Source organism: Microcaecilia unicolor, chromosome 3 (genome assembly GCF_901765095.1).
Source record: "Microcaecilia unicolor chromosome 3, aMicUni1.1, whole genome shotgun sequence".
Taxonomy (NCBI): domain Eukaryota; kingdom Metazoa; phylum Chordata; class Amphibia; order Gymnophiona; family Siphonopidae; genus Microcaecilia; species Microcaecilia unicolor.
In genome coordinates this window covers 48,675,407-48,702,448 of record NC_044033.1, presented here as the reverse complement: position 1 = coordinate 48,702,448, position 27,042 = coordinate 48,675,407, and the positions used below count along the sequence as shown (strand labels likewise).

General features: G+C 39.7%; 1 protein-coding gene across 1 annotated transcript in view; it reads left to right on the top strand.

Moving 5' to 3' along the window:
- Window positions 1-27,042, top strand: part of LYST (lysosomal trafficking regulator) — a 347,836-nt gene that overhangs the window by 178,676 nt on the left and 142,118 nt on the right. Inside the window, exons 24-27 of the mRNA XM_030195890.1 lie at window positions 874-1,043; window positions 11,576-11,806; window positions 13,056-13,222; window positions 15,175-15,327. Of these exons, the coding sequence (XP_030051750.1) occupies window positions 874-1,043; window positions 11,576-11,806; window positions 13,056-13,222; window positions 15,175-15,327 (721 nt within the window). The remainder of the gene's footprint in view (window positions 1-873; window positions 1,044-11,575; window positions 11,807-13,055; window positions 13,223-15,174; window positions 15,328-27,042) is intronic.

Genomic DNA, 27,042 nt, shown 5'->3' with positions numbered 1-27,042 from the left:
CCCCAAATAATCCCCTTTCCGGCCTCCCAAAGAGCCCACCCTTTCTCCTTCCTCCCCCTTCCTCCCCCAGCCTGTGATACTTAAAGCCTCTGACCCCTGTTGTGAGTCCCTCCGAGGTGTAGGTAGGCTCTCCGGGCCTACCTGATGTCCCTGGTGGTCCGTGAGAGTCGGAGGCAGGAGTGAAGGCATAAGGGTTGGGGGAAGGGAGGGGCAAGTATCTCAGGCTGGGGGAGGGGAGCGGGGCTTTTTGAGAGGACAGGAAAGGGATTGGGGAGGGGGGCTTTCCAGGACCAAATTAGGTATGCGAGTCCCTGCTGATATTCAGCTGGGCCCACTTAAGATCTGGCGACCAGCCCCCAGTATTCAGTGCCGGTGTCTGGACATGGCCTGACACTTAATATTGGAGGCTAATCTTGCCAGTGATGGTAAGCATTTTAAAAAATTCTGACTACCGCCGCCAGCTGAATATCAGGAGAGGGATTGTGTTTGTCATAGGGCTTGAGAAAGTTATACAATGAAAATGAAATTTAGCTTATATTTAAAAAACTATGGTGCCCTGCTATCATAATTAGCTTCTTTTAATATTTTGTTAAATGTGTTATAAAATTTAAGGCTAATTTTTTTGACATGACTCACTAAGGCTTTTCTCCCATTCTGTGTCTCTTGGGTAAAAAAGCTTATTAAATCCAATTCTTTGTGAACATGAACTGTAGAAAATGATTTTGTAAAAATAAATTACTTCCAACCATTGAGTTTACTCTAAAGAAGCAAACAAAATTAAGTATGTAACTTTTTAATTTGTGTTATAACACGTTTTAAATTTATGAACACAAATGTATACATCTTAAATTAAAATATTTCACTTTTTCCCAGTTACTAGATGCATATTTTAACCGAGCATCCAAGGACCAAAAGGAAAAGTTCTTGAAAAATCATGGATTCTCCTTGTTGGCAAATCAGTTGTTTCTTCACCATGGAACTCGAGGTCTGTTGGAATGCTTTTTGGAAATGCTGTTTGGACGATCTGTTAACCTGGACGAAGAGTGAGTAAATCTGGAATTAAAAGTCTTAGCCCTCAGTATGACTCTTTTTTCCTAGGGCAAGGCTTAAAAAATATATTAAGTGCTTCAATCCTAGTCTACCTAACAATTTGTTTACAATCCACTAGAAGAGTGGTTGTGAAAAAATAAGTCACTTGGTGGCATTCAGCTTATTTGTACTTATTGGTGAGAATGTGAGAAATTAACAAAATGTTTCAGGTTTTCTGAGGCTTTGCAAATAAATGAAACTTAGTGGACAATCTTCAAATATATGTGTATGCCTATATATTTATTATATCTTAAAGTGCCATTTCTAGTCACTTTCATGGTGGTCATCTGTTTTCTTTTAAATTCATAACTGATATTTAATCAAGAGTCTCACAGGATCAAATCATTTCTTTAAGCATATAGTCTAAATCACCTAAAGCTTCTTTTCTCCCCGGAATGAACAACATTTGCAGTTAGATGAAAGTAATCTAGAAGTTGAATTTGGGGGGGGGGGGTCTTCATGGACAGCAAGGGAATGGAGCCATGAGTCTGGTGGGTGTTGTCAATGATATTGCCTGGATCTGAAACTTCTGCTCTTCCTATTAGTTCTAAAAAGCTTAGTGTGCATTTCTAAACAGACATGGCATCTCCCTCTCAACTAAGAGTTCCCTATCCCACTTTAGTCCATGATATAGCTTAAGGGCTGCCTTTTTAAAGTGGATAAGGGGGCAGAATTTTGTGGCGTCATTCCCTTGCTGTCCTTGGAGAACCCCTATTACAGGTAAGTAATTTCACTTTCTTTGTGGACAAGCCAGGAGTGGAGCCAGAAGTCTGAGTGATTCCAGAGCTGGCGGTCATGCAAACATCAAATGGAAGGTAGAATCAAGCAAGAAGATTTTTTATTTTTAATACAGATTGGCCAAATACACTCTCTATATGAGAAAAAGTATCCAAACTATAGTAATTAGTGAAAGTATAAATAGAAGTACTTGTCTTTTGCAAATGTCTACGATGGAAGTAGTTCTAGGATTTGCTATCATGGCAGACTTTGCACATAATTGGTGACTTACGCAACCTCTTGATGGTTCACTGGCCTTTTTATAACAGACTTTGATGCAGTCTGAAATCCACTTAGGTTGCTTACTTACTGCACAACCTATCTGTTTCTCTTATATGAGTCAGAAAGTTGTGATTCTTTCCTTATGTTTTTGGTCACCTTTAAATGGTAGATTAAAGCTCTTGTGCAATCCATCTAATCCAGAGTAGATTTAGCAGAGTTAGGGTGGAGTTTAGTGGGAAGAAACTGGTAAAATAATGTTCTGATTAAGGTGGAACTCTGAAAATGCCTTTGATAGAAAACTGGGGAGAACTGTGTCTCATAAGAACTGAGTACATGGGTAATGGCAAACCAAGGCCTGAAGTTCACTTATCTTTATTTATTTATTTATATTTATTTGTTACATTTATATCCTACATTTTCCCACCTATTTGTAGGCTCAGTGTGGCTTACATAGTACCGGAACGGCATTACAGACTCCGGTGTAAACAAATACAAAGTGATGATGTGGCAAGATAAAGTTCATGTGGCACAGCCACACTAGGGAATCGTACAATGGAAGAGTTGTGTTATGTCCATTATGTTCTTTAGTTTTGTTGTGTTGCAGAGATCAGGCATTTATGTTGGATCGGTAGGGTGTACCTTTTTAAACAGGTTGGTTTTTAGTGTTTTCTGGAAGTTTAGTTGGGCATACGTAGTTTTCAAGGCTTTTGGTAATGTGTTCCACAGTTGTGTGCTTATGTAGGAAAAACTGGACACATAAGTTGATTTTTATTTGAGTCCTTTGCAGCTTGGGTAGTGCAGATTAGGTGCGTTCGTGTTGAATTGGATGTGTCTCCTCAAAGTGCCTTCACCTCCAACCCCCCATTCACTTTCCCCCCAGACTCTGGCTGAGTTCTTTCATGATAAGGTTCACAAGATTAAACTTGAATTCTCAATCAGGTCACCTCCACCTCTCCTTCCCTTAGCCCATTCTCTCAACCATCCAACCCCTGCCTCCTTTTCTTCCTTTTCTGAAATCACTGAAGAGGAAACTACACATCTTAATTCCTCCTCGAAACCAACTACCTGTTCCTCTGATCCTATTCCCACCTATCTACTTAACACTATCTCTCCTACTGTCATCCCTTTTATCTGTCATATCCTCAATCTTTCACTGTCCACTGCGACTGTTCCTGATGCCTTCAAACATGCCGTAGTCACACCACTCCTTAAAAAAACCTTCATTGGACCCTACCTGTCCTTCCAATTATCGCCCCATCTCCCTCCTCCCTTTCCTACCCAAGATACTTGAAAGTGCTGTTCACCGCCGTTGCCTTGACTTTCTTTCATCTCAAGCTATTCTTGATCCACTTCAATCTGTCTTTCGCCCCCTTCATTCAACTGAAACAGCGCTTGCTAAAGTCTCCAGTGATCTGTTCCTGGCCAGATCCAAAGGTCTCTATTCTATACTTATCCTTCTCGATCTATCTGCTGCTTTTGACACTGTTGATCATAGCCTACTCCTTGATACGCTGTCCTCACTTGGATTTCAGGGCTCTGTTCTTTCCTGGTTTTCTTCTTATCTCTCCCAGCGTACCTTTAGCGTATACTGTAGTGGATCCTCCTCTACTTCTATCCCACTGTCAATTGGTGTACCTCAGGGATCTGTCCTGGGACCTCTTCTTTTCTCCATCTATACTTCTTCCTTTGGTACTCTGATCTCATCCCATGGTTTTCAGTATCATCTTTACGCTGATGATTTCCAGATCTACCTCTCCACACCAGAAATCTCAGCAGGAATCCAGGCCAAAGTATCAGCCTGCCTGTCTGACATTGCTGCCTGGATGTCTCAGCGCCATCTGAAACTAAACATGACCAAGACTGAGCTTCTCATCTTTCCCCCTAAACCAACCTCTCCTCCTCCCCCATTCTCTATTTCTGTGGATAACACTCTCATCCTTCCTGTCTCATCAGCTCGTAACCTTGGGGTCATCTTCGACTCCTCCCTCTCCTTCTTTTCACATATTCAGCAGACTGCTAAAACCTGTCGTTTCTTTCTCTATAATATCAGCAAAATTCACCCTTTCCTTTCTGAGCACACTACCAGAACCCTCATCCACACTCTTATCACCTCTCACGTAGACTATTGCAACTTGCTTCTTACAGGTCTCCCACTTAGCCATCTCTCTCCTCTTCAATCTGTTCAAAATTCTGCTGCACGACTAATATTCCGCCAGTGTCGTTATGCTCATATTAGCGCTCTTCTCAAGTCACTTCACTGGCTTCCTATCCGTTTCCGCATACAGTTCAAACTCCTCTTATTGACCTATAAGTGCATTCACTCTGCAGCTCCTCAGTACCTCTCCACTCTCATCTCTCCCTACATTCCTCCCCGGGAACTCCGATCACTGGGTAAATCTCTTATCTGCACCCTTCTCCTCCACTGCTAACTCCAGACTCCGTTCCTTTTATCTTGCTGCACCATATGCCTGGAATAGACTTCATGAGCTGGTATGTCAAGCTGCATCTCTGGCCGTCTTCAAATCTAAGCTAAAAGCCCACCTTTTTGATGCTGCTTTTAACTCCTAACCCTTATTCACTGTTCAGAACCCTTATTTTATCATCCTCACTTTAATATTCCCTTATCTCTTGTTTGTTCTGTCTGTCTGTCCTAATTAGAGTGTAAGCTCTGTTGAGCAGGGACTGTCTCTTCATGTTCAAGTGTACAGCGCTGCGTACGTCTAGTAGCGCTTTAGAAATGATAAGTAGTAGTGGTAGTAGTAGTTGGTAGGTCGATCAAGTCTGTCATGTATCCCGGAGCTTCACTGTAGATAATTTTGTGAACCAGAGTGCAGACTTTGAAAGCAATGCGTTCTTTGATTGGGAGCCAGTGTAGTTTTTCGCGAAGGGGTTTTGCACTTTCAAATCGCGTTTTTCCGAAGATAAGCCTAGTTGCCGTGTTCTGAGCGGTCTGAAGTTTCTTTATGGTTTGCTCTTTGCATCCCGCATAAATTCCATTGCAATAGTCTACATGGCTTAGTACCATTGATTGTATCAGTTTGCGAAATGTTCCCCTTGGGAAGAATTGTTTCACACGTTTGAGTTTCCACATTGAGTGGAACATTTTCTTTGTTGTGGATGTCACTTGGCTCTCTAGTGTTAAGTTGCGGTCCATTGTAACGCTGAGGATATTCAGGCTGTCTGAGATACGGAGGGTGTAATCTGGGGTGTTGATAATTGTGGGTTTAGCCGCACTGTGTAGGGATGAGACATTTGTGTTTTTTCTTTGTTTAGTTTTGGTTGAAATGCATTTGCCCAAGAGTCCATGATGTTCAAGCTGATCTTGATTTCGTTGGTGATTTCTGTCAGTTTAGATTTGTAAGGAATGAATATTGTGACATCGTCTGCATAGATGAAAGGGTTAAGGCCTTGGTTGTATAAGGACTTGGCTAGTGGGGTCATCATTAAGTTGAAGAGGATCGGTGATAGTGGTGATCCTTGTGGTACTCCGCAGTCTGCTTTCCACGGTGATGATATGTTTGAGTTTGATTTTACTTGATATGTTCTTGTGGTTAGGAAACCCTTGATCCAGCTAAGTATGTATCCACCAATCCCGAACTTATCTAGTAATCTTATTGATATATTATGGTTTACCATGTCGAATGCGCTAGACGTCGAATTGGAAGAGGAGGATGTTTTTGCCTATTGCTATTTCCTGCTTGCATTTGGCTAGGAGAGTGAGTAGTACTGTTTCAGTGCTGTGGCAGGGGCGAAAACCTGACTGTGATTTGTGTAATATTGAGAATTTGTTTATATAATCTGTAAGTTGTTTGGCTACCATGCTTTCTATCAGTTTGACTGACAACAGAACGAATGCTACTGGACGGTAGTTAGTGATTTCATTTGTTTTTTTTCTTGGTGTCTTTTGATATCGGAGTGAGTAGGATATTGCCATTTTCCTTAGGGAAGAGACCTTGCTGAAGCATGTAGTTTAGGTGGGATGTGAGGTCTGCTATGAAGCGGTCAGGGACAGATTTCATTAGGTAGTTGGGACAGGTATCTAGTTTACTGTGACTGTCAGAGAATTCTGATCGCCTGTGCAACTGCATCGACGGTAAGGAGGGCAAATTTTAACCAGGCTCGGTCAGCCGTGTATTCTCCAGTGGTTGGGTCCAACTCATTAAGGAAGGTTTCGATGTCAGTGTTGTACTGAGGTAGTGTGTTGCGTAGGTTTGCAGTTTTTTCATTGAAATACTGAATTTTTTATTGAAATTTTTTCATTGAATGTCTGGTGATAACTATCAGAAATAATAACTTTTATGGTAGGTGTAGAAGCGAGGCTTGGGCTTGTGTCAGCTGCATGAGCACTACATTTAGTCCCTTAATGATGCAAGCGGTTTTGTTGGTGGCTTTGTCTTGAAGAGTCTACTCATGAGTCTGGTTACCAAGGATTTAATAGATATTAGTCGTTTCTCCATAGATTACTGAGAAGTGCAAACATACTAAGTATGTTCCAAATTCATTTTGGAAAGGTGTCAAAAATAGTCCAGTAGTAGGGATAGGGTAGGTAGTAGGACTTTTGGCTCATTGAGCATGCCATAGAGAAAAACATTTCTATTTTGAGCTATAGTTTGTTTTCTGGAAACCTGAAGGATTTGAAATATATCTTTGGTTATTGATAAGGAAGCTGCTAGTTGGCCTTCACAATCTTAGCTATCAGCAACATTGACTGAAGGTTGGGATGGAGAATATATCCCACCTGTTGGATTAGAAAGGAGGGGTCATCTAATCATAGAAGGAGATCTTTTGATATGGCTACAGCCTTAGAAACCAAAACTGACAGGCCAGAATGGTTCCATTAGTATGTCACATGTTTAGCCTCAAAGAAGTTTCTGAATGACTCGACAAGGTGGGGGGGGGGGGGGGGCTTGTTAGTATTACTGGAATTCCAAGTTTTTTCTTCCAAGGCATCTTGGAAAAGTCTGTTCTTGGCTGGTCTTCTAGAGCTGTAGTGCTGGGAAGCAAAGAAATTGATTGCAGGTATGCCCTAGTGATCTATTATGGCTTGGACTACTCTGTTGCTGAGAAACTTGGGGGTTCATTTTCAAAGCACTTAGACTTACAAATTGCCATAGGTTACTATGAGGGGCACTTTTGGTATGACATCTAAGTCAGACTTTGGACGTTACATGCTAAACGTCCCAAATCCGAATAGCAAATGTAACCATTTTCGAGAAAGCAAAACTTCTCTTTTTTTTTTTTTGAAAATGCCATTTGTAACAAGGTTTTGTGCTCTGAGCGTTTATCTTTTTAGGCCATTAAAAAAAAACCAAACAAACCCCATGCACAAGTGAAAAACATAGAAAATCAAGCCATTGGATGTAGGAGGGGCCAGCATTTTTAGCAGACTGGTTCCCCAGACATCCCAGGAGAGCAATGGGGCACCATAGGGGGCCCTGCTGTGGATTTCATATAAATTCTCCTAGGTACACATCTCACCGTTGCTCTCTTATCTTGTCTGCTGAGTCCTCCAAAACCCACTACCCTGAACTGTACACCACTACAGTAGCCCTTATGGGTGAAGGGGGGCACCTATATTTGGGTACAGTGGGTTTCTGGTGAGTTTTGGAGGGCTGGGTCCACCTGTCTACAGTGCACTGCACCCATCACTATACTACTCTGGGGACCTGTATGCTGCTCTAATGGACCTGACTATAACATTTGAGGCTGTCATAGGTGCTGATGACTATTATGTTTAAGCCTTAATTACTAAGAATAGATTATTATCCATAAAGTATCAAATTCTGTTCATTACCATAACAGTTATGCACTCTTAATATTTTAATATTTTAACATATATCATTCTCCACATCATTATTAGAATGTAACCTTTAACAAATATTATGTCCTCCTAATGGATTAGTGTTCACACCTTCTTGTAATGTCCAAAATCATTGTCCAAGGAGGAGCACAGTCTTGATAATCCTTGTGGATAGATGAACAATGTGTCAACTTCGTTCTGTGTTATATTTTTCTCCTCAGTTCACTTTGATCAAACCAATACCTTATAACCATGGAGGTATTTAATCAATGCAGTTCAAACGATGTTTGTATTTTGCCAATATATTATCCCAATGAAGATCTTAGGTCAGCATAGAATACAGCTCTGCACAGGGTTGTATTTTGCCATTGGCGTCTTCAGGAGCCATTCAACTATCACTGCAGTTCAGTGACTTCAGCATATTCAAAGAGATTTTCAACTGCCACTCTCTCCTAGTAGCGTAACTGTTAATAATAACACAGCAACGGTAATTTTTAATTTCTTCATCATTTTAAGCGCTGTTACATCATATGGAAGACTGTTCAGATTGAACTGCCCTTCCTCATGTTTGAACCATCGTAAATTCTGTATTATTTTTATTCACATTTTTTGGGAATGGGAGGGGGTCAGTGATCACTGGCGGAGTAAGAGGGGGTCATCCCTGAATCCGTCCAGTGGTCATCTGGTCACTCAGGGCACCTTTTTGTGTCTTATTCATTGTAGAAGTTACAAATAGAGGACGAAAGAGATAATATTGTAGTCTTTACAAAACTCTTTCTCTTATGTGATAGCTTGCCAGACTAAGTGTCTATATATTCACTGAATTTGTACAAACAGGTCTAGACTAAAATGTTGAAGTTTTCACCCTAGACATTTTGGTTTTGTTCCATTATGGCTGTAAAGTGCCCAAGTGTTAGGTATACCATAAGCCCGCCCTAATCCTGCCTTCAAAATACCCCTGACATGTCCCCTTGTGATTTGGACGCACTGCAGATGAAATGCATAGATAAATGTCTGCAAAGCAGGTTTCAAAAATACCAGTTTGGATGTTTAAGAAGAAATCCATCCCAATGGTGCTTTGACACTTTTTGGATACATAAGTACATAATAAGTACATAAGTATTGCCATACTGGGAAAGACCAAAGGTCCATCAAGCCCAGCATCCTGCTTCCAACAGTGGCCAATCCAGGTCACAAATACCTGGCAAGATCCCAAAAAAGTACAAAACATTTTATACTGCTTATCCCAGAAATAAGCAGTGGATTTTTCCCAAGTCCATTTTAATAATGGTATATGGACTTTTGCTTTAGGAAGCCGTCCAAACCTTTTTTAAATCCCACTAAGCTAACCGCCTTTACTACATTCTCTGGCAACAAATTCCAGAGTTTAATTACACGTTCAGTGTGGTTTACATTCTAGGTGAGACAAAAGCAAATAGTGTTAGTGTTGAGGTTTGAGAAACATTAGAGACCATTGGATTAATGCATGAGACTAAAAACATTAAGGGAAGGATAATGGATGATACTAGGAGGTAGAAGTCATGATGGATTGTTACGAAGCAGTCTTTGGGAAGAGAAAGGTCTTTAGCCTCTTCCTGAAGTTGAGGTAGCTGTTTTCTGTTCTGATGGGAATAGGTAGAGAGTTCCATATTTTGACTCCAAGAATGGGGAATAGAAAGTTGAAAATCTTCTGATTTTGAATTGTCTTTTGGAATGGTGATGCTAGCATCAGTTATTGTTTCATTCTGTTAGACTGGACAAGACATAGCAAAGTGGTTTTAGCAGTTCAGAGGTGAAGCCCTGTAGGATTTGAAAAACAAGCAGCTTTGAACCTGAGTGTTTCTGCTGTGGGAAGCCAGTGCAGTGTGTTAAGATGTGTTGAAACACTCTATTCAATGTGTATATTAGTCTAGCAGCTGTATTCTATATGATTTGCAGGTTTTTTCTGATATTGACACATCTTCAGCATTGTGCCAGTCTGGTGTCAGTTAAGTACTGAGGTTGATGGTTTTTGATTTTAAATAAGTGTGAAAACTTGCTTATTATAAACATAAAAAATTAGAAGATCTATCTCAGCATGGGAGGCAGACAATTAGTATGCAGATCTGGAATAGCTTTGTGCTATTAGAGATCGCATAGCCGATTCAATTGCTCAAAGATGGCCTCCAAGCTGTATTTATTCCAGGAAGATTTGCTGGGTAGCTTTGTTTGCATAGTTCTATATGATTTTTACCACCTTTGCTTGGTTTGGACACTCCTTTTTATATTTCTAACTTTTCATTTAGGAGTGATATTCTTTCTCCTTGCTTTTTCTGAGACTATTTGAGATTCTGCCAGGTACTTGTGGAAGCAGGATACTGGTCTAGATAGATCATCGGTCAGCCCCAATGTGACTATTCTTATGTTCTAATTTTTTCTTAAATTATTTTCCCCCTTTATTGCTCTTTCTCAGCTCCTATCCTCTTCCCCCTTCTCTGTCTCCCTTTATTTTCTTCCTCTACACTCCTGATTTCCATTCCGATAGAGACTTGTTTAACTGCAGTCAGGTGTGAACTTGCCTTCTACTGGAAGCATACCAGTTCTCTGAGTATTTGACAGTGGATCTATAGATTAAAGAGAGTGATGTTAATTGAGCTGTTGTCAGGCAGGAGACTCATGAAAAATTCAAACAGGAATGGGATGTATTGCTTCAGTATTTAAAAGAGAACTGAACTAGGTCAGTGCATGCTAACACCCAGGACAAGGGAATCGTGGGGGGGGGGGGGGGGGGGGTGGATTATGGAATCTAATTGAAATTTCTTTTACATTAAGGAGTTGGCTTTATTAGCTTTGGAGGATGCTAGTTGGTTTATGTAAAAGTATTGCAGATGGCTGTATTTGCTTTGAATAACTTAAATAATAAAAAAGAAAAGGGGGAACGGAGGAAATTTTGAACAACTCTTTTGTTATTTGAAGTTATAGGCTGATTCATGGAAAAAAACAGTTGTTGTTTACCTAATGGTTATTGTATGCTGAAATTGTAAATAAAAATTTACAGAAAAAAAAGGAAAGAAGAATATTATTCCAAACGTTTATTAGAAGACTAGTAAAACATGCCCGTTTCTTGCGCAAATGAAACGGGCGCTAGCACTTTTTCCTTCTGAACCTCCCCCCCTCCCTACTCACCCCTTCGGCGTTCTGAAGACACTGACCGCCATTGTTGCGGACCTTGGCACACCACCTTCAATCTGCTGTTTCGTTGGTTGTGAAGCTACTGACGCCATTGCTCCGCCCTTGACGTCATCACGTTTGATGCGAGGGCGGGGCCCCAACACAGTGTTTTCGGTGGCTTCACCACCACGAAGGCTTCGAACCGGAAGGAAGTGCCCGGAGGACCTGACAGTGACGTCAGTGTCCTCAGAACGTTGAGGGTGAGTTTTATTATATAGGATACTTCCCTCAAGTTCTCATGGTGTTGCTTGCACATATTTTTTAGGTAGGGCTGTGTTAATAACAGGGAGTGAAAATATTTAAAAATATAAAAAGCAGCAACATTATGGGAAACCCATGTGCTCTGTTTCAAATGCTGTATAAGGTATGTTAAATGGAAAATAATTTTGTGTCACCTTTTTTGACTTTTTAGGAAGACAAAATAATGCAGTTAGTCAAATCTATAATCAGCTTAACTTCTATTATTTATTTAAATAGGTTTGATCTGGAAGAAATGAAAAATATTAGCCTTTTCCGGAAGTGGTGTGTTATTCCTGTTCTTGGACTGATAGAAAATTCACTTTCTGACAGCACTTTCCTACACAATTTATTTTATCTGCTGCTTCAGATTATGAATTCCTGTTCGAAGGTGGCAGATCTTTTACTCGATAATGGATTGCTGTTTGTGCTGTGCAATACTTTAGCGGCCTTAAATGGATTAGAACCAAAGTAAGTGCTAAATTTAATCCTAAATCGGTTTATATTTATGATATTAATATTGTATCAATTGCAACAACCAGGTATGTGTCTACCATATATAAGGAAGTCAGCCTAGCACACCCTTGCTGGTCTAACAAGTTATCCAATGAGTTTGTCCTTTGCCTAGCATTGATCTAGCTCTACTTTTTCACTATTACTACTCTCTTGCTTTCCTGCTGTCCAGTTGTCCTGTTCTGGTTCCTGCTGTTTTACCTGCTTGTGATCTGTTTGCTGTCCTGGCTGCCTTTATGTTAGACTAATAACAAGAAAGGATTTCTATCTCAACAAACCTGGTTGTTGCAGGTGATACACAGATGTATGTTTTCATCATGTATATATAAACACTGTTATCCAGATACCATTTATCAGAAAAAATGATTTTGTCTATGCAGTGACGCTTTCATCTATACAAAGTTTAATATTTTTGCTAAAGGGATGCTTCCACCACCATGCTACTAAAACAATTTCAACAACTAATTTGCAAATGTAGATCGCTATTAAAATGCAGTGTTGGGCTTTTCCTCATCTTAATTCACTGCAGGAGTCACTAACCTATGGTATCTCCAATACTGCAAGTTATTTTATTGACTCATGTGGTACATCATCATGAATAATGTAGCCTTTTATCATCTTTGCAAGCTGCGCTATTTTTTCTGCCAAGAAGCATCTTAATGGAGCCAGGCATTAAAAGAATCTTCTCCCCTACCCCTAAAGTCCCCCTCCCTGTGGTTTGTGTTCAGGGGAGGGATTCGGGAGAAAGAGGCAGATGGTTCTTTTAATGCCCAGCCCCTTTAAGATGTGGCCCAAACAGAAAAAATAAAGGTAGCTTTATTCAAGTTACTTAATGAGATGTTTTGCACATTTCATTATTATGTATCCCACATGACTAAAATTAACACATTATTAGCACATTTTTGTTGTTTAATTTTCATTATTGCTGTAACCCACTTTAATAACTACCCTAGTGACATTATTTCAGCACATTGCGATCACAACCCATAATTAGAGATGACCTGTATTTGTTTAACTTATGCGGTTTTATATAGGATACATTTTTATATAAGCAGAGCTGGTAAATTGAAAAATTATGCATTTTAAAAAATATATATGTAACACAACAAGGCTTTTATATCTGTCCCTTGTTTATTTCTTTTGCATTCAAAAATATGGTTCCTTTTATTCCATAATTAGTGTGATTTTTCTGGGGTTTGTTTTATAGTATCTCCCTGAATGACTACAAGTTACTCATATGTGATATACAACAGCTGCTGGTAGCAGTAACAATCCATTCGTGCAGTTCCTCAGGTTCTCAATATTTTCGAGTTATTGAAGATCTGGTAATACTACTTGGATATCTTCAAAAGAGCAAAAATGAAAAAACACAAAGTAAGTTAAATTGTTTTGAGAGATTGAGTTAAATAGTTAAAACATAAAAGGATTTCATTGTGTAATCATAACTATCATTAAATCATAACTTTTTTTTGGAACTTCATTCAAAAACTGTATGCTAGGTTCAATACAGAGCAAGATTTACAACATTTAAAACAAAATACAATATAATGAATTAAAACCTGAATAAATAGTAAACTTATAGTATTCCTACACAATACATGATGTGCATGTTAACTTCTATTTTGCTGTTCTGTGATTTGATAAAAGTTGAAATCATTCTTTCTTAAAATTTTTCAAAGTTACAGAATTAGGTTAGTCAATATTACAGAGGTCATTTTAGAAGCTTTGTGTACCATCTGCAAGTGTAAATAATGGCATTTACATGTGTAGATTGAATACACATGATTGAGTAATGGCATTTACATGTGTAGATTGAATACACGTGTAAATGTCAATTTAAAAATGCTGCTGTTTACATGTGTAAATGGCCCGGCACACACAGATTTGAAAGGGACTTGGTTTGGTCAGCCCAGAACTTGTGTATTTCCTATTTTGCAATGGGAAAATGACCTCCCCTTCTCCAAGCCTTACTATGGCACACTCTCCTTGCTCTGCCCTGCCCCCCAGGGCCGCCTAGAGACATAGCGGGCCCGGGGCAGAACCGGACCTACACAAGCTGCCCCCCTCCCACCTGCCTGCCCCCCTTACCTTTCTGTCTTTGCCTCTGGGCGTGGGAGGGGGCTGGCAATCTGTTTCCTGCATGCCTGTTCCCACAGTCTGTCCTTTCCTGCTCCTGTCTGTGCCGGGAGTTAGGACCTGGATGATTGCATTAACGCGATATCGCACTAATGCAATCATCCGGGTTCTGGGTGGCATGCAGGAGCAGGGGAGGAGAGACTCAGAAGCAGGTAGGAAGAAGAAGCTTGCTGGGCCCAGGGAATTTTGCACCCCCTCTTGGCGGCCCTGCTGCCTCCAATCTCCGTATGAGTCACTGTCACAGTGTTCTGTCCTCCCTCACCCTCCCCATGGCTCACTATTACCTTGCTATCCCCTACCACCCCACAATCACTTGCTCTGTCCTTCTGTGAGGTAATTTTATCAAGGCGTTTAAGTGCATAAATTGCTTTTGTAAAATTGGTGTTCATGTCAGCCAAATGATAAGGTGGCCTTTTTAAAAATTACCTTCATATGTGGTAAAATAAAATTAACTTGGCCCCATGAATGGGGCCTTACATTCCAATTTTCAGCCAAAACTGTGGGGTCCTTTTACTAAGCCATGTAAGCTTCTACGCGTGCCCAACGCGTGCCAAAATGGAGTTACCACCTGACTACCGCGTGGCTCTTGTGGTAAATTCATTTTTTGCGCGTGTCTGAAAAATATTTTTTTATTTTCGGGCACGCGTAATGGACGTGTGCCAACTGGCATTTGACACGTGTAGGTCATTACCGCCCGGTTGCTGCATGAGTCTTTACCGCTAGGTCAGTGGCTGGCGGTAAGGTCTCAGACCCAAAATGGACGCACGGCAATTTTCATTTTGCTGCACGTCCATTTTCGGCAAAAATTTTAAGAAAGGCCTTTCTAAAGGTGCTAAAAAAATGGATTGGCGCGCACCCAAAACCCGCGCCTACACTACCGCAAGCCATTTTTCAGCGCACTTTTGTAAAAGGACTCCTAAGTGGCCAAAGTTTGAATAGATATATGTGTGAATATGTAAATATGCCTGCACAGTAGCATATAATTTTTAGATCTTGCACAGACTTTTAAATGAGTAGAAATTAATGAAAAATAAATACAAATTTAAAATATATGATTATAGAACATATGCAGCCTCTTGTAAGATTTCATTATAGTATTAGTTTGATAAATTTTATATCTGCCTGTTTGGATTTCTAAGTATTGAAGCAGTCATTAAAAATGCTGGGGTTTTTTTTCTGTTGCCCTACAGATATGGCTATTGCACTACAATTCCGAGTTCTCCAAGCAGCTATTGACTTTATAAAAACTACAGCAAATCAGGATTCTCAAAATCTTACCTGCTCCATCCATTTACCATCCACACAGCACCATGCAATATACCAAAAACGTAAAAGTATTGCTGGTACGTAGTGATATTAAATTTTTTTATATACTATAAAAAATGTTTGACTCATGAACTTATTCAATGAGGTAGTAAATGTAGTATTACATCTTGGGTTTACAAGATACTGCAAATCTGAAACTTGTTGGTCACGTGATATACTTTAGGTTAACTCAAAGAGAATGATGTACTAAGAAATGTGAACTATTCTACACACTATACTAAAACACAAACAATACTGGGCATAGGAAAAAAAAAACCTTGTAGTTAAGTGTAACTTAGTATGGTCTGGACAATGATTTCTTCCTTGTATAATATATCAACAGAATATTCACAACATTTCAGTATAAAAAGCTCTCACAAAACTAATGAGTACATATTATATGGAGATATACCATCTTGTCATTAGTGAAAAGGAAATGCTATAATCACCACCAAAATCTGTATTTATTTCAAACAAAATCATAAAAATAAAAATATAAACCATATCAGCTAGTGCACTTGGTACCACCAGTGTATTGACAAAACTATACCAGTTTCTGAGAGCCAAATTCTTTCTTTCTTTCTTTCTTTCTTTCTTTCTTTCTTTCTTTCTTTCTTTCTTTCTTTCTTTCTTTCTTTCTTTCTTTCTTTCTTTCTTTCTTTCTTTCTTTCTTTCTTGGGAATTACCATCAATGTGTGCTGTTTTCTTCAGACAGATTATCTCAAACGGTGACTATGTGTAGTCCTGAGAAATTAGCGATATTATAGACAGACTCAGACTGGAACAAGCAGGAGCATATCAAAGGGTCCTTTTATCAAGTGCTTGATAGGATCATCCAGATACCCTAGAGCCTAATGGAGGGGAATGGGCAGCGGAACTCCTTTTTGTTTGGGGGTGCCCGAGCTCTACCCCTAGGACCACCCCCAGCTCCACTCAAGATCCCGCCCAAGATAATACCACTGATGCTGTCTCCTTTCCAGCCTTCCTCCCATGCTTTCTTTAAATAGACAAGCCTATCATCAAAGGATTTTTAAAATAATTCTTTTGCCCAGCACTTCAGAATCCACAAAAATATAGCTAACAATATTTAAATGAACTTCTTTTGCTGATATTAAAATTTCTTTGTAAAATCCTTAGAAGAAAAAAGTACAGTTTACTTTTTTATACTGTGCATAAATTGTACCCAATATATCTGAATGTATCTCAGCTTGAGCTGCTACTGAGAAAGGTGCAAGCTAAATTCAAAACCAATATCAAGTACCAGCATCTCCCATCTACTCTATCTCTCTGTATCCCCCTCCATATGCTCCCCAGTGTCCAACATCTCCCCTCCATCTCTCTATGTGCCCCGTGTTCAGAATCTCCCTATGTCCCACATGTCCAGCATTTCTCTTCCATCTTCAAGATGGGGAATCAAAGTCGGCAAAATTAAACTAAAGCAACTTAAAATGAGCAAAAAAAAAAAGCTAACAGACCTCAAACCACATGAATCTGATGTCCAGGTATCATTTAAGAGGAATTCTAGGAAAGAAAAGGAGTCTAAAAAAGCTTTGCAACTGGATTAAAGGAAAGATTCTTAATGCAAGAACATATCTATCTGGTTCTGTGGAAGAAGACTGACTGGAGGGGCTTCACGACACACATACGTGAGTGATAGTGTAAACACTTCCAGGCTTTTCAAGATCTAGCTATTATTGTTCCATCCTTAGCATTGTCTGATGAAATTATTCATCCTGCTTATCCATGGAGGAATCATTTGCTGTGTAATAGCATTCTGCTACACAGTCTACTAAGGGCCCATCCCATCTACTAAAACAGTTACAGTCTAAAATGTATTATCAAGGATCTGCAATCTATCCTGGTCAATAATGCTACTACTTCTCACAGGCTTTTGGTGAGGGGAAGGGGACATTGTGCTCAATATATGGATGGACACTATGTACATATTTCATAGCAGTAAATCATTAAAGGTTTGTAGGCAGGTTTGTCATTTTATTGTGTATGTGGTTGATATTTCATTTTATTGTCTTTTATTGGCATGCAGATAGTGTGGCCCTGAATGGCACTGCACGCAGCATCTCCAACCACTCCCCACTTCCCATGAGTACCAGCATGATGCCTTCAACTTGATCCCTAGTGGTAGTACTGCAAGACTACAGCTAAGGCCCAGAACTGTCATTTTGAACTTGAGTGGAAATGGGGGCAGGAGCATTGGGGTTCACTTCTGTCCTGCCACTATACTACCAGAGAAAGGTCTTTTTATGTGCTGGATGGGGAAGAGTTCTTCTGGTATTCATTGGTTCTGGAGGGTGGAGGAGTGTCATGCCTGTACTTATTGGAAGGTTGAAGGTGGGTGGAGTTGCTGAGTGAGGAATCAGAATGATGTAATGCATGGGGTCTTGGTAAATGTATCCTTTTTTACCTTTCTTCTATTTTCCGTTTATAATGCTTTTCTACTATGAGCAAATATCAGAATATTGGAAGAAATGGGATATTAAACATCCATAATCATGGGAATTCTTATCGCTAATGTAGTAAATCAGAATCATATTGTAAAGTGCACGTAAAGACATTATTTTGTGTTATCTAGCTATATTCCTCCATGGAAAGCAAACCTGTAGCTCTTTGTATTCCTAAACAGTATGTTCAATGGGATTAAAAATATTTGAGAATATTTGTGAGAAATTCAACTGACGTATTATAATTATTTAAAACCAAGGTTCAGTTGCAATGAAAGAATCCATTATTCCACGAATGCCAAGGCAGCACTTTTGCTCCTATGGTCAACTTCCGATGCTGTCTACCTTCAGTGCGTCTAGCCAGAAATCATCTCTCCAGTTTCCTACTAGATCTGCTTCATATATGTTCCCCAAAGGACCAGGTGCAGTAATGGTAGCAGCAACAGAAAACATTTTTAATGAAATGTTTTCATGGGATTAGATTAGACGTGATGCATGTCTCAAACTAAAATATAATAATTCAGTTTGGAATTAATATTTTTAGTATCTACTTACCCATCTGACTCTAATTCATTGTTGCAATATATAGCAGTATGTATAACCTCTTAACAGCGAACGGTTTATATTTCAAGATTGTGTGTAAAACAGCATTTTTTTTCAGTAGGCTCAAATGTTGTGAATAAAAGAAATTTTGACCTGTGAAGGATAACTTTCACATACATCTCAAAATATGCAAATTTAATTGACCATTTTGGCATTTATAAATGTGTGTAGTCCAGAATAACTGTCTGGTCAAATAAGCCATTATTTCAATTTTAGCTATCTTTGGAAGATTCTTTAATATTGCACACAATTTTTATTCAGATTCAATAAATTGCCTCTTTCATTATGACTTTTAAAGAAGGGGTGTAGCCAGACAGCTGATTTTAGGTTGGCCTGAGTCCAAGGTGAGTGGGCATGGAATTTGTTCCGCACCTCCTCCCTGCTCCACTGTGTACTCTCTGCCCCTTCTCCCACCCGTCCTCCCGTAAACCCAAAAATTAAATACCTGAACAGGCGGGAATCCCTAAACCCCGCCAGCTGAAGATTTATTCCTCGGGCAGCCAGCACACTTCCAAACAGCAGTTGCCTCAAGAGGGCGCTGCTGACTGCAGGCTGTGCATGCTCAGTGCTTGCACATATGTAAAAACTGAGCATGTGCAGAGGGCCTGGTGTTGGCTCCCAGCAGATACTTAAAAGAGTGCTGACTTCCCAGGGAGGAAGAAGTTTTCAGCTGATGGGGTTTAGGGATCCTCGCTAGCCACAGCAAGAATGCCACAATTTTGGGTGGGCCTGAATCCAAATTATTTGGACCCTGGCCCACCTGTAGCTACACCACTGCTTTAAAGTATATTGTGTAGTTTCTGCTAACTATCACTTTTAGTCTGTCTTTCCTTGACTTTATGCTTTTTAGTTCTTTCTTGATCTCTGTGTACCTTAATTTTTATTTCATCCAGAATTTTTGTATTTGTTTCATTTTTGTAAATACAATCAGAGTACGCTCTTTCATCTGGTAAGAGCCTTATTTTTGGCATTGTGACTACTTCAGTTTAAATATAATCAGAGACATGGTAGAGCTCAGTCCTAACTTAGTTGTTGGGAATACAGGTTAGCTAGCTCCCTGTAATATTAACAGAGTGAAAGCTTGGTTGGAATCTAAGGGGCCTTTTTATTAAGTTGCGTTATGCACCATTGCATGCCTAATGCAACAAAAATAGCGCAGGACATGCTAAAGTGTTCTGCATTAGTTTTGCTATCTGCAAGCGCTAAGCATGCGGTACTTATTTTTTTTAGGGTTTTTTTTTTTGAGGGAGCATGTCAGGGCAGAGAATGGGCTTGGATGTGCTACTAGTGGCCTAGTGGTTAGAGTGGTGGACTTTGGTCATGGGGAACTGGGTTTGATTCCCACTGCAGGCACAGGCAGCTCCTTGTGACTATGGGCAAGTCACTTAACCCTCCATTGCCCCAGGTACAAATAAGTACCTAAGCCGCATTGAGCCTGCTATGAGTGGGAAAGCGCGGGGTACAAATAAAAAAAAAACTATCTTGCTGATGTTACTGCCTCACTAACTGGTTAGCGCATCCATAATACGGGAGCCCTTGACACCTCCTAAATAGGAGGCGGTAAATATTCCCAGGTAAATATTTTTAAATGGCCACTAATGCTAACATTAGAATACAGCCATATATTCAAGAACTAGAAAAAGGCCAAATTTATGACCACACTAGAAATGGGCTTAGTGAGCGGGAAAGTCCCACATAAGGGTGTGCTAAGCCCATTTTGTAGTACAGCTTAGTAAAAGGGCCCCTAAGTGCATTCACTGAAGCAGTGGAAAACATGCACTTGTCTATGATGACAATGTAGTTAACTCCAAAACCCTGACCAGAATGCTTTTATTCTCACTCTGAAGTAGCAGTATGGAGTTGGAAGATAGTTTTTAAAGGATTTTATGTAAAAACATTGCAGTAAATTAACATCTTTGTTTTTTCTGTAATAGGTTTTCTCGAGGGCTTCCCAAACCCACCCTTGTTGTATTCATGCTCTGTCACAAATTTCAGATTCAAATGATGTCAACTTCACACACTGTACTTAGACAAAATATTTACAGTGTAGAATGTTAGTGTGTGTTTCTAGAAATCATCACTCCTAACTTGGAATGAGATCTGCATGATCAACCTTTTGGAGCTAGATGGAATGTGATAGAGCCCAGTAAGAAAGTTTTATCACCAAAGACGATATAGATCCCAACACTGTTCTTAAAAGTATAATTCTGAGTAGATTAAATGCTTCCATTCTCTGGTATAATTGGATGACCCATGTAGTGTTTGTCCCTTTGTTTCCCCTCCAAGTATTTGCTTAGGTAGTGCTTTGCCCAATGCTGTTTGGCTCTAGGTTTTTGTTTGTTTTCCTTATCTCTGTTTTCAGGATCATTGAATGTTTCTTCATTGTTTGTTGCCACAGTCACTTTCTGAAGGGTATCTTGTTGCTGTTCACAATGACATCACAAGTATGTCTTTTCACCATCAGCACTGATACTAATTTTGAACGTGTTCAGTACTGAAGTATCCTCCAATTCCACATGAAGCATTTTCAGTGATTAAGAAAAATTTATTTTATTGGGATTTAGTAACCACCTTTATACAGAGATTCACACAAGGCGGTATACAGCACGTACAGTTTAACACTACACCTCCAATTGTGTTGACAGTATAACAATACTAAAATGGCCAAATATAAGCATAAATACAATCTATGAGGTAAACTTGGGAATGGCAAATTGAAGTCTAGTAATAGGATTAACACAATAGAGTATCAGAAATATATACTCTGTAGAACAATCGTATAACAGAAATATGATAAATGTCATAGTAACATAGTAGATGATGGCACATAAAGACCTATACAGTCCATCCAGTCTGCCCAACAAGATAAACTCATTACATATGGTATATGATACTTCATATGTATACCAGATCTTGATTTGCCCTTACTGTTTTCAGGGCATAGACCGTAGAAGTCTGCCTGGCACTGTCCTAAAATTTCTGAAGTTGTTGTCAAATCCCCAGAAAAACTCCACTCCAGTCCCAAGTTTTTTCAGCCACAATCAGGGCATAGACCATAGAAGTCTGCCCAACTACAATTGTTCTACCTAAACTCTGCTAAGCTTCTTTGGATCCATTCTTTCTAAACAGGATTCCTTTGTGTTTATCCCATGCAGTTTTTGAATTCTATTACTGTTTTCATCAAGACTGCCTCCCGCAGGAGGGCATTCTAGGTGTCTACCACTCTCTCAATGAAAAAATACTTTCTTACGTTATTCCTGAGTCAGCCCCCTTTTAACCTCAGTTCATGTCCTCTAGTTTTACTGCCATCCATCTCTGGAAAATGTTTGTTTGCAGATTAATACCTTTCAAATATTTGAACGTCTGTCATATCACCCCTGTTTCTTCTTTCCTACAGGGTATACACGTTCAGGTCAGCAAGTCTCTCGTCGTACGTCTTGCTGCGCAAACCGCATAACCATTTTTGTTGCTTTTCTTTGAACCACTAGCAAGATATGGCCTACAAAACTGAACACAGTACTCCATGGGCCTCACCAACGACTTGTACAGGGGCATCAACACCTTTTTTCTGCTCGTTACACCCCTCTCTATGCAGCCTAGCATCCTTCTGGCCGCGGCTACCACCTTGTCGCATGTCAGGCAAATACAACTATTTGTATATTACAATAAAACATCTTAATAGGTAGCCAAGGGGGCAACTGCAGTTAATAGATAAGAGAAGATGGGTAGTACAAAGTCGATTATGATAAATAGATGGATGGCAAAACTAAAGGCAAATTATATGTACATTTAAATAAGATATCAGTAACTGGTCAAAGTTGTTTTACCTGTAATACAATGTTCCCTAACTTTTTCAGCCGATAAAAAAGGCATCATCTTAATTTCTTTTCTATGTTTTGTTTTATTTTGTTACCTTTAAAAGTGGACTAACATGGCAACCACATCACTTTACCTTGAATTCAGAAACTTTTGCATAATTCTGGATTTCTTGCACTGGGAGAGACTAACAAGGTTGCACAATGCACATCTTTCAACCAAAGGTTCTAATGTAAATACAAACAGTAATGCAGACAGTGAGCAATCCCTTTATCCATCAAATTAAATATTCCCCCAAACCCATTTTCTCAAGCATCTGGATCATAAAACTCCAGTAAACCTGACTGAAAGCCTTTTCTGTATAAATTGCAAAGAAGAGCCATCCATAAAAGATTTAGGGTGAAAGTTATTAACGTGGGCTACTGTTGTCAGATTATTTAGCACAGGGTCTCATTGTATAAAATGGGACCCTGTTCTAAAATAACATGACTTGTAGTAAAAACAACCTGACTTAACAGTAGTCCATGTTTATAACTTCCCCCCTTAAAACCTTCTAATTTTATTCTTGCATACCTATCTAGCATGAAGCCCCCTGATCTCTGTGAGCCCGTTGAGTCATGCATTGCAAGACCCTTTTAGCCAAAAGTCAGCATTGTAATATCAAAATTCAATAAAGAAATTGGTCTATAGGAGTTGCATAATGATGTGTCCTTCCATGATTTAGGCAGAACAGTGACTCTTGCCTTCAATAAGGAGTGTCCTAATTTTCCATCTTCCCTTATTGCATTAAACATCCTCAATAGATAAGGGCCAATAAGCTTCTTTCATGTCTCTTTAAATTCATGTATAATCTTGAGTGGAGATCTGTCTTTCCACTATTTGGAAATATGTGGAGGGTAAGCATAGGCTGGGAAGGGGTGGTTCTTTCTATTTCAGTTTTTGGGCAATGTGTTCAAACATGCTAGTGGTGAAATTGTGGTATAATCAATGCAATGTTTGGACCAATATTTTAAAATAAATGTTTTGGTTCCAATAAAATTTCAAATAGAAAAGAAATGTATTTAATAGACTAAACTAAACTTGTATACTTTTGTTCAGTAGTAATATAGATATTTTAGGCAACTCCAGTCCCATAGATAATTCATAATCTCTTCCAATCCACCTGCACCAAAACTACTTCTATCAAACCCTTTATGAGGAGGGTCTCCGACAATAGACGATGTATTCTAGAATAAGAGCCAGTAACTTGTGATGATATACAGTGGGGGAAATAAGTATTTGATCCCTTGCTGATTTTGTAAGTTTGCCCACTGACAAAGACATGAGCAGCCCATAATTGAAGGGTAGGTTATTGGTAACAGTGAGAGATAGCACATCACAAATTAAATCCGGAAAATCACATTGTGGAAAGTATATGAATTTATTTGCATTCTGCAGAGGGAAATAAGTATTTGATCCCTCTGGCAAACAAGACCTAATACTTGGTGGCAAAACCCTTGTTGGCAAGCACAGCGGTCAGACGTCTTCTGTAGTTGATGATGAGGTTTGCACACATGTCAGGAGGAATTTTGGTCCACTCCTCTTTGCAGATCATCTCTAAATCATTAAGAGTTCTGGGCTGTCGCTTGGCAACTCGCAGCTTCAGCTCCCTCCATAAGTTTTCAATGGGATTAAGGTCTGGTGACTGGCTAGGCCACTCCATGACCCTAATGTGCTTCTTCCTGAGCCACTCCTTTGTTGCCTTGGCTGTATGTTTTGGGTCATTGTCGTGCTGGAAGACCCAGCCACGACCCATTTTTAAGGCCCTGGCGGAGGGAAGGAGGTTGTCACTCAGAATTGTACGGTACATGGCCCCATCCATTCTCCCATTGATGCGGTGAAGTAGTCCTGTGCCCTTAGCAGAGAAACACCCCCAAAACATAACATTTCCACCTCCATGCTTGACAGTGGGGACGGTGTTCTTTGGGTCATAGGCAGCATTTCTCTTCCTCCAAACACGGCGAGTTGAGTTCATGCCAAAGAGCTCAATTTTTGTCTCATCTGACCACAGCACCTTCTCCCAATCACTCTCGGCATCATCCAGGTGTTCACTGGCAAACTTCAGACGGGCCGTCACATGTGCCTTCCGGAGCAGGGGGACCTTGCGGGCACTGCAGGATTGCAATCCGTTATGTCGTAATGTGTTACCAATGGTTTTCGTGGTGACAGTGGTCCCAGCTGCCTTGAGATCATTGACAAGTTCCCCCCCTTGTAGTTGTAGGCTGATTTCTAACCTTCCTCATGATCAAGGATACCCCACGAGGTGAGATTTTGCGTGGAGCCCCAGATCTTTGTCGATTGACAGTCATTTTGTACTTCTTCCATTTTCTTACTATGGCACCAACAGTTGTCTCCTTCTCGCCCAGCGTCTTACTGATGGTTTTGTAGCCCATTCCAGCCTTGTGCAGGTGTATGATCTTGTCCCTGACATCCTTAGACAGCTCCTTGCTCTTGGCCATTTTGTAGAGGTTAGAGTCTGACTGATTCACTGAGTCTGTGGACAGGTGTCTTTCATACAGGTGACCATTGCCGACAGCTGTCTGTCATGCAGGTAACGAGTTGATTTGGAGCATCTACCTGGTCTGTAGGGGCCAGATCTCTTACTGGTTGGTGGGGGATCAAATACTTATTTCCCTCTGCAGAATGCAAATAAATTCATATACTTTCCACAATGTGATTTTCCGGATTTAATTTGTGATGTGCTATCTCTCACTGTTACCAATAACCTACCCTTCAATTATGGGCTGCTCATGTCTTTGTCAGTGGGCAAACTTACAAAATCAGCAAGGGATCAAATACTTATTTCCCCCACTGTATAATCCCTTCTCCAACCCATTTTAAAATCTCCATACATCTACTAAACATTTTAAACGTCTACTTCCCCAAACCTGCGTCCCCCCACCATAATTATCCATCCTGGAGTTGATAGCTAGTCTTTCTTCATACATCCCCCTCCCACAAGCACTATTAAGGCCTCTCCGATGTGATCCCCAGAACTTCAGTGAATTGCCTCTGATTGTAATTTGAGGCACGGATACTAAGCTAGTTTACTCTCATCAATTTTCAAATCCACCATAATATAATGACCCTTTACATCTGTCTTTACTCCCATCACCTCCACATTCTGCTTTCATGAGATTAGTACCCCACCCCTCCTAATCTGGGTTCCAAGCTTTTATCTGTAAATATTTATATGGGAAAAATTTATTATGCAGCATAAAATATCTTACTGCAGGCTGTACTTGGGCATCCTGCAGTAAGTTCCAAATCGGCACGAGCTAACCATGCACAAAAAATGTTTTAAAATTTTTATTGGAGGAAGCATGTCTGGGGCAGAGAGTTGGCATTCTTGTGCTAATCAGCACGTCTGCATTACTGCGCGCTAACTGGTTAGCATAGGATTACCATGTGAGCTCTTACTGCATACAAAATAGGTGTCAGTACGTGCTCACATTAGTGTATGGCCATTAATAGAAAAAATAACAAATCGGCCATTTTCTGGCTGTGGTAAAAATGGCCTTAGTGCGCGGAAAAACCCACGTAAGGGTGTACTAAGGCCACTTTTTATTATAGCTTAGTAAAATACTTTTACAAAAAAATTTAACAAAATGGTTAGTTGCTTCCATATTTCTACAGCTATAAAATAACTAGGATCAGGCCTGAGGGCCTGTATCAAAGAAAGTAGTTTCCAACTCAACTTTCAATTCCCTAAAAAAAAAAAAAATTAACCCCCCCCCCCCCCCCAAAAAAATAGTTACTTTAAAAATCCTTCCAGAAAAATGCCTCATGACTTAAATAGCTGTGCCTTACAACACGAAAAAGCACATTAAAAAGGAAGATCTTACATTTTTATGATGCCAAAGAGCAAAATCACCAGCTAAATCAAAGAGGGGATTGATTGATTGATTTTTATTTACTACATTTATATTCTGCCTTTATCCAAGGCGGGTTACAATATTCACATACATAGTCTTGAACATGTAACAATCGCTAAGCATGTTAAGGTAAAACATGTCATTAAGACTGGTCCTAACAAAAAAAAAAAAAAAAAACAACCAAACAAAGAGAAAGAAAGGTCAATCAGCTAAGTCTTCATGTAGCCAAAAAGGCTTTTACAAACAGATGCATTTTTAGCAGCCGCTAGAATTGTTGAATATCTTTGTATGGACTCAGGTATCCGGGTAGAGCATTCCACACGGGCAGCAATAGAGAAAGCCCACAGTTGTGTCTCATGCAGGAGCAGAACAGCTGCCTTTGAAATGTTAAAATTTCCTACAGTAAAGATGATTGACAAGTGAATCAGTGCATACATTAAAATTTTTAAAAAAGAACCCCCACCCCTTATAGATCTATATAGCATTATATAAAAAAGGAGTAAATGATGGCATATAGGGGGGGGCCTTTAAGTCTTCCTAGTTTCACTCCTTGTGCTGGCTTTCCCCTCACTTATGCTTTCTCGAATTCATTAATTTTTGTCTTCATCACATCTCTTGGGAAAGCTTTCTATGCATCTACTACCATTGCCTGCCCTTCTCCCCCAAGTTTTGAGACCTTAACATCTGCAAAGTTGAAACAAAACATGCTAAAAACCCATGCGTTTTAACATGTAAACTGGCAGTGCGGTTACAAAACCTATGAAAGGTTTAACCTTACTGTAATCCAGGCTGCCAAGTATAAGCAAGTGATTGATGTGGTTGACTTTGGAGGACATCTACACAAAGAACAGCAGCTATCATTTTTAAAAGCAACCCCGATTTCTATTTGTTTGCTCTTTATGTTGTGATCAGGTTCAAAATATGATGGTCATGAAAGTGTAGATATTTCAAGAATTTTAAT